This window comes from the organism of the source record quoted next (genome assembly GCF_019968955.1).
Source record: "MAG: Porospora cf. gigantea A chromosome Unknown PgA_NODE_1075_length_8092_cov_346.297, whole genome shotgun sequence".
Classification (NCBI taxonomy): domain Eukaryota; phylum Apicomplexa; class Conoidasida; order Eugregarinorida; family Porosporidae; genus Porospora; species Porospora cf. gigantea A.
The window spans coordinates 1-8,092 of NW_027151270.1; the positions used below are offsets into that span (position 1 = coordinate 1).

Consider the following 8,092-nt stretch of genomic DNA (forward strand, 5'->3'; position numbering starts at 1 on the left):
GGGACTCGAGCTGCTTTTTTCGAAGAGCTGTGACATGTCCCCTAGAATTTAGACAAAGTGATACACCAATGGTTTCTGGCGTGATGAATCAGTTGCAATTTTCCCCCTCCTAGACAGGCGTGATCTCGAACTGAATGGTGTCCTGCTCTTTATCCCGAGCCATATATTCTTCGACAAGATCCCTTGGCACGTAGCCGTAGCTATGGCTCTCGTTCGCCTCTCCCTCGTCGTTCTCCAAGAGCACCACAGTGTCTTTGGCGGTTGGGTCAAAGAACAGCACTGTTCGGTCTGCCGTGGACCCTCTCACTGACTGCTCAGCATCAAGGAGTACCTCGGTGACTGCCTTCTCCCTGGTGGACGCTGGCTCTAGGTCCTGTCGTTGTGTCGCCTCGCCGAGGAGACCTGGCACCATCACCGTCTGCACTGCGCCTGGCGTATAGCTGTCAGTGTCTGACACACTGACGAGCCTGTCCTGGGTCCGAGCCAGCCGTATGAAGTGACGGGAAACTCGGCGGCGTCGCTTTCCTTTGTGGGAAGGAATGCCTAATCTCGGAGTTATGGGTGCTGATTCCAACGTGGTGGGGACAGGAGTGGCGCTAGGCGCGACAATATCCGCCTCGGGGCTTTTCACGGGCAGCGCCATGGGTTGTAGCATGAAACTAAGTTGATGAAAGCCGGTTTCGACCTTATTCCATCCCTCGTTCTCCTCTGCACGGCCTGGGATTCGACTGTTTAGCAACCGATGAAGACAGTCCACGATGTACTCGCACGGGATTCGGCCTTCTGGGTTCGTCACGCGAAGTACTGACTTCGGTGACTTCTCCAGGAGTACGTGCATAGTATCACGCGCTCGCTCCAGCCGGCGAAAAATGATTTCGGGTTCCAGCTGTTGGCGAGGCCGAATCAACCGGGAAAAAGCTGCTCCTCCCAGTGGATATGATGACTCAAGTCCCACTCGCGTTAATAGTGGAGTCACGTCGGCAAGCCCGTCGCACGCGACATGGTATACAGTACACCCTTCCGAGGTCAGAGAGCCCGCGTCAGCCCCATGGAACAACAATAGACTCACTGGAAGTGCGTTGAGATGGAAGGCAGCGACGTGGAGTGGCGTCCGGCCACTGCAGTCGCGGAGTTCTAGCCCGCGGTTGCATGTCAGAAGCTCTCGGATAGCCTCCGTGTGCCCCCTACGCACTGCCAGGTGCAGCGGCAGCTCGTTGTTCGCGTTCAGCTCGCTGGCAGGAGCATTGTACTGCAGTAGTAGCTTCAGCATCTCTGTCTTGCCGCTGAGGGCTGCAAGGTGGACTGGAGTGTTGTGTCCCACGGAAGGGTGAGTTTTGCGACTGAGTAGGCTATTCATGGCTCGAGAGGTGGGTAGGTCTCCTCCGCCGCCAGCGTCAGGCGCGGGTCTCCGTTGGTCACCTTCGAGGTACGGGAGACCCCCTCGTGCCGCGATATTTTCCTGTCGGCGGCGCTGCCGTCGGGCCCGTCTCCTGGCCACGCGCCGTCGACTTTCGGCAGGGCGCTCATCGGCAACACCTCTCGACTTTCGGAAGTCGTAAAGTTTCACGCTGTCAACGCCCCTCGTGCTTCTGCTTAAAACTGTAGTCATTCTGTCTGCGCCCTCCTCGTACTCATAGTCGCCCTCCTCGTACTCATAGTCGCCCTCCTCGTACTCATAGTCGCCCTCCTCGTACTCATAATCTCCCTCCTCGTACTCATATTCACCCTCCTCATAGGCATCGTACTCATAGTCGTCCTCGTCGTACTCGTATTTATCTTCGTCCCAGTTTTCCACGGGCGCGGCGTGTGCTACAGGTTCGCGACTGAACCGTTGGCGAGCGCCCAACTGCCGCCGCTCGAATACCTTCTTGCGGTCAGCCTTTTCCCCTCGCTTCTGTGAAGGGATCAGCACTCTGCTGTCCCCGAATGTCACAGTAGCCCTCGTTGCTGGCTTTTGTGAAAGTCGTTGGAGATGCGTCCCAATCTGCTCTGCCTGCGGAGTGCTGGTCGAAGAGGACTCTGTCTCCACCCGCACCCAACGACCTGGCCGATGCCCCGGCTGGCGGTGGCGCTGCTGCATCTCGGAAACCTGATTCCGATACTGGATGTAGGAAACGTCCACATTGTCGACCGATACGACAGGGTCCTCTGGCAGGTCATCTTGGCCGCTAGGCCTGGTCCCAAGGAAGAGCTGACCTGGACTAGACAATCCGCGATCCTCGAGAGAGATCACCTTTTCGAGCCGAGACTCATTAGAGAGCAGACAATCCGTTGGCTTATCACTCCCGCAGGAGGCGTCGAACTGCGCAACGCAGGCTAAAATCCGCGACAGGGCACGGATTTGCCGTTCGTGGACGCCGGAGAACTGGGACGATAGTCGATTGGACCAGCGACCTGGAAGGACTTCCGGATTCTCCTCGTTTGTTAGCAAGTCATCGACTTGCGGCAAGAAATGCACCGCAGCAGGGCGTTTGGCGTGATTGACGCATCGCATGCCAAGCGAGCAGAACGTACATTCCCCCAGATCCTCAAGAGGGAACTGCACCAGTAAGTGCACCACCGAAAGACCCGTCTCAGTGGTGGCTAGGATACTCATAGGGTGCATCCGTCGTAAGATCTCGGCGGTGAGCCGCACGTGGCCATGTGACGCGGCGGCCATAAGCAGCGTCATCCCCGTTCCCAGATGCTTCAACTCGTGGTAAGCCTCTTGCGGCAGTCCTTCAGTCAGAATGTTGAACTCGCGAAGCTTGCCACCGACGGCAGCGAGATACATGGGACGGTAAATATCGTACTTCAGCCACTGCTTCACCGCGTCAGGAGGCAGAGTTGGGTCCTCATAAACGCTGCGGAGAGCGGAGAGAGCCAGTTCCCGAGATTGTTGCGCCGCGCTGAGGCGTGTTGGAGGCGTGCAAGCACCCACGTGGATAGCCACGCGTCGAAGCACCCGCATAGCCTGCATCCAACAGGGGCATCCTGCCCCTTTAGACACTCGGAACTCCCACGAAGCGGTAATAGCCAGCGTCAGCGCCTGCTGCTTCGCGTCTCTGGCTGCGAGGTGGTCACGTGTAGCCGAGAGGGCCTTGCATTCCAGTGTTACCAGCGCCAACAACAGATGGAGACCTGCCGCCGTGGCTGTGAAAGGTGGCAAGCACCGACGAACCGCTATGGTAGCTTTTCGGAGGCAGGTGAGTGCACGCAAAGGGTCGCGCTGAGGTTCGCGAAGATGCAGACCAGCGAGGTGGAGGTGTATCCTGAAGAGCAGGTGGTGGTTGGGGTGATAGTAGTGAGACGCTTCATCCAAGAAGGCCTTCCACACTCTACGCAATTCCATCGTTCTCTGAGACTCCCTGAGGTCTAACCCATCTTGGTAGGCCTTTTCAATCAGCTGTTGCCGCCGAGTGAACTCCACCGCGGCAGTACGGTTCCGTATGGGGCCGCACACATTGCAGAACCACGCAGCGTCCTTTGTGTCGTCTTCCTCCTTGTCAGTCATGGTTAACAAAGCTCGCGTAGCCGCTGGGAGGCTGGGACAAGCCCAACCCCTTGCGCAACGAACGCAGCTCAGTCCGTTGAGGAAAAGCAGATCATCCGTCGCCGTAATACACCGTTCACATTTGCAAAAGAGAACTCGAGCGCTGGCTCTGCCATGTTTACGTGCCACCAACGGTTGCATCACTCGGCGGTTGTAGTCGATGCTGATGCAGTCGCCTCGGAACAGAACAACTGCTGCCCTTAAGGCGAGTACCGGTCCGAACGAAACCAGTGCTGAAGGCTTGCAGCTGTGGTGGTATTCGGCTACTAGAGGGGAGTAGAACAGTCCGTACGCAAGGTGACATGCCTGACCACTATCCAAGTCAACAGTTACAGCGTTCTGGTGGACAGCCGCCAGGACAGTAAGCAGTTCGGCAGACGACATGAACGCGAGGTTCTCGGGGCCCAGCATCTGCTCAAAGAGTTCACTCAGTCGTGTCAAATCTTCAAACAGCTCCGGCATGCGTGTTCGAACGAACTCCGCCGTGTGAGAGAGCTTCAGCGTCTCTTGGAATTCCAGCGACACTGCTGACTGCAGCAGCTTCTGATGTCTGAACCGGAATAGCACACGCAGGATCAGAAGCAGCATTTCGGGGTCCAGGTTCACCTCGTGGGCGATAGCATAAAGGCCGTTGGCTACGATTCCGCACTCAACGTTGTGCACATGCGCATTTTCCAGCATGCATGCCTGAGAGCAGTAGTGGAATGGGCAACTCTCAGGATTGACGGCGCAGCTAACGCGTTGCATGCCTGCTGTAGGCTGTAAACAATGGAAACATAAGGTCTCTGGCATGCACAGAGGGTCCACGGCGCACGCGACCGGCGTGATCGAGGCGAGGAGGTCTCCTGGTTCCGTCAGTTCGCACACAACCATGCGGAAGGGCGGTGACGGCTCCATGGATGTCAGTATCTGGGTCTCGTTATCGAGCTTCCGGTGTCTCTCGTCGTACAGCGGTTGCAAACGGGCCTCGTCAGTGAAGTGGTCCATAGGCTGATAGAGGTCTCTCGGCATCCGATCCAGAGCGAGGATTCTCCAGTACAGATGCATAGGCGGAATGATACATCGACTCTCCAGATCTGCAATCCGTTTCACCGCAGGCGGCCAGTGCGGTTCCAGTTTAAGCAGACTGTAGCACTGGTCCACTGCGTCAATGAGCTCGCCATCAGCCTCGTCGACGTAAGATAGCAACAGCATGCCTGATAGGCAATTCTTGTTGCTCGCAAGGTAATGCTCGACAACAGCTCGGCAGTCAGTCACTCGCTTCAACTTAAGACTGTGGTTTGCATACCTTAGACTCACAGCAGCATAGCAGTGTTCCAGATATGTTCCGTGCCAGGCTTCTGACTGGGCGGCACATGTCCGTATCCTGGAGGTACACTGGGTTCTGTAAGGCTGTTGGAAACGAGCGAGTTGAGCATGACCGGCACAAAGCCAAGATTTAGTCACAGATGCAATGTAGCTTGCTGCTGCTGCCAGTTCTACGCACAGTTCAGTGATGGCCAGAAAAGTTGGAATTGATGGAGGCACCAAAAAAGCGTCGGTCCATTCACAAGCTCAAGAAGAAGAACGCCTCTCGACGCGAGAAACGACCGCCAAAGACTGCTGATGTCCAGAAAGACAAACTGCTACGCAAAAAAGAGTTCATCGCGAGGAAGATTGAAAAATCGGTGGCTATTCGTAAAGATCGCCGGAAAATCAAGAACCAACGGCGGCGGGTACTTGCGCGTCAGGACGTTGCAGAAGCCTTTGCAGTGCCGACGGCCTCTCCTAAACTCGCACCTCAGCCAGCGTCATGCTTGGAGAGTCTAATTTCCATGTGCCCAGCCCTTCAGAGCCTGGGGACATCTGATGGCAGGGCGTCTAGAGCGGAAGCCATCACGGGCATGGAATTTTTACAACGCGCGAGCAGAGAGGACCTGATGGACGAGCTTTTTCTGCGCTCTCGGGCCGACGAAGGTCTATGCTTCAAAATGATCAATCTGGCTCGCTTTGACGAGAACCGAGCGGAACGCTACCTTCGTCTCGCGTTGGAACGCTCCTGGGCTTGTCGGAGTGAGTGCGAATTGATAGTGGGCCCCCGACACATCAACGCCTTTTTGAGAACGTGCCTCCGAAGAGGGGACCTACGGAGAGCAGCGCAGGTTGTGACTGAGGTCATCAGTAATTGGTGCGATGTCGTCAACACCGAAGTGTCCTTCGGTGCCCAAAAGGTGTTTGGATCGGCCATTCAGGCCCTCCCAGTAGACGGGTTCTCCGTGCTGTACCTGTGCACATTGTTCAGCTTGGCGCAGTTGCCAAAATCTGCTGTGGCGGTGTTAGAAACGTTCGAGGCACTACAAAAGGCAGTAGCGGGACGCCTCGGAAAAGGTCATTCGTTCATCTTGAAGGTACAGCCAGAGACTTACTTATACGTGGCACAAGCTCAACTCATGGCGTATGCATTTGCAGGAGTGGAATGCATGGACGAGATTGTCGAGAATCTCACCACTGCAAGGCACATTCTGGAAAACTCTTCCAGCCGACTTGAGAACCGCAGTACACAGAGCAACTCGCAGAAGATGTTTGATGGGCTGGTCAAACGCCAGAACTACTTCTGGCTCGAGTACTTGGAGTTGAAAGCGCAGAGCGAGTCGAGACTCGACCAGGCCCTCCCTTTCCTAGATCCGCGATTCATCTTTCTACAGCCGGGATTCGAGGATGCTGATGACATCGCTGAGGCTCAGATGGCTGCTGGCAGCTTTTGGACGCGAGACCAGAAGTTGACCTCGGCGGACGTGGGCAGCAGTAGCCCCGCAGACACCCCAGAGATCATGGAGTTGAGGAACACTCTTGGCTCCATTTGCTTGCCCCCTCGTACCATGCCATCAAGTCCGAATCCATTCTCTCAAGTGTTCATGGATGGCTACGTTGATTTGGACTACCTGACAAGTCGAGGGACAGTGAGCTACGCGCAGGTTCGCTTGGAGGTCTGCTCCGGCAAGGGGGATTGGTTGCTCAGCCAAGCGAAGGCGGATCCTAGCACCTTCTGGATAGGCTGCGACATCCACCACACCCGCTGGCAGGAGTCCAGACAGAAGGCCCTACTTGAGGATGTCCCCAACGTTGCTTTCTTTGGCGGCAGCGTGCACGATTGGCTGCCATTCATGGCCGACGACAGCCTGGACGCGGTGTTTTGCAACTATCCAGAACCTGATGGGGATAGGCAGTTCTTTACTCCGCAACTCTTCGGAGAGGTCCACAGGGTGCTGAAGGTGACCCGACCCCTAATTGTCGTGTCCGACTCCTCCGATGTCATTCGTCAAGTGGCTTTCCGTCTTGGGGATCACTCCGAACTTTTCGACGACTCCGGCGCCGCGTTCAGCATGGGATTTCCTTCCTTAGGCGACTGGACCGCAGGTTCCTTCTTTGACTCGATGTGGCAAGAAGGTCGCAGGACCCAAAGGTTTCATATCGAGAAAACGTGTCTACCTTAGTAGTTTGTTGACATTGAATATCACTTTACCTCCTCAATTTGTCCACGTCCAGGCCGCCCATGAAGTCACGCGCGTCTGGTACATTGCCATTCACACTCGCTTGGGAGAAGTCAAAGCCCGGATGCTCTCTGTGAAACCTTTCCAACAGCAGGCGTTGCCGGTCAGCGCCGGTGTCGAGCGTCTCATGACTCTTCAGTAGGGAGGACCAGGTTTCTCCAGGCCGTGCCTTGGTGGCATGAATTTGCAGCTCTCGTCCAGCAATAGTCCAGTACGTCTCGTCTTTACATACCAGCGCCCACCAATGGTCCTCCAAGAAAGGCGCCGCCCCTTTCAGACCAAGACGGACGGAGGAAGAAGTGATGGCTACGTCGAGCCTTGCCTTGCTAATGTCGGGTGGAATCTGCGTATAGAACATAACGTCCTCCAACGTCTGGGACCATTCGTAGAGCTCGCGACCTTCAAAAGTGACTTTGTGCCTCGCTTCCTCCATTATGTCCCAATTTCAATATCCCTAGCAAAGTGACTGCCTATCCGTAACCTTTGATCTTTTACACAATAATCGATGTCCATAATTGCTAGTGAAAATTGCTTGTGAAATTAGGCCTTTTCATGCTTCGCCGGTTATCAATATTTCTAATTCGGTAGAGCCTGCCACCATTCACAAACTAGTCCAATGCGCTCGTATCGTGATTAGAGAACAAATTCATATTAATTTCATCAGTGACCAGACGAGGGATTGGCCCTATTTCAGTCATGTGTTAGGTCAAAGATGTAGATTCCCCTTCAAAGCAACCAGCATACCCTTTTAAAATTCAATTAATTAATTATCGGCTGCGGATGCGAGCAGAAGAAAGCTCTGCAAGTGACGACCATAATAATAGGGATGACGCTTTCGCACGCTTCAAACAGGACTCTTACAAGGTCCTAACGAGGATAGAGGTCAAAAGCCTAATGAGCCGCGACAAGATCCAGTGGCATATAGGCCGTCTCCTTGCGGCTCAGAACTTAGCCGATTTGGAGCCATACCCGACCGTGTTCGGCTTACATTCTTCCTCTGACCACGAGCCCCCAGAAAGCAGAATGCGCA

General features: G+C 55.1%; 3 protein-coding genes across 4 annotated transcripts; 1 reads left to right on the forward strand and 2 right to left on the reverse strand.

Moving 5' to 3' along the window:
- Nucleotides 1-109: 109 nt before the first annotated feature.
- On the reverse strand, nt 110-4,839 carry KVP18_004789 (uncharacterized protein; the record flags this gene model as incomplete). Of its 2 annotated transcripts, XM_067957753.1 has the most annotated exons (2): nt 110-4,805; nt 4,832-4,839. In XM_067957753.1, 2 exons carry the CDS (start codon nt 4,837-4,839, stop codon nt 110-112), a joined length of 4,704 nt encoding a protein of 1,567 aa, XP_067813920.1. The 2 variants fall into 2 exon arrangements, with proteins under 2 accessions (XP_067813920.1, XP_067813921.1); XM_067957754.1 differs by lacking the exon at nt 4,832-4,839 and having other exon boundaries at nt 110-4,726.
- Nucleotides 4,840-5,049: 210 nt separating this feature from the next.
- Nucleotides 5,050-7,005, forward strand: KVP18_004790 (uncharacterized protein; the record flags this gene model as incomplete). Its single annotated transcript, XM_067957755.1, has 1 exon — nt 5,050-7,005. The coding sequence occupies one exon, from the start codon at nt 5,050-5,052 to the stop codon at nt 7,003-7,005; it is 1,956 nt and encodes a 651-aa protein (XP_067813922.1).
- A 25-nt stretch (nt 7,006-7,030) lies between these two features.
- KVP18_004788 (uncharacterized protein) lies at nt 7,031-7,495 on the reverse strand (the record flags this gene model as incomplete). Its single annotated transcript, XM_067957752.1, has 1 exon — nt 7,031-7,495. One exon carries the CDS (start codon nt 7,493-7,495, stop codon nt 7,031-7,033), a length of 465 nt encoding a protein of 154 aa, XP_067813919.1.
- Between the last annotated feature and the right edge of the window lie 597 nt (nt 7,496-8,092).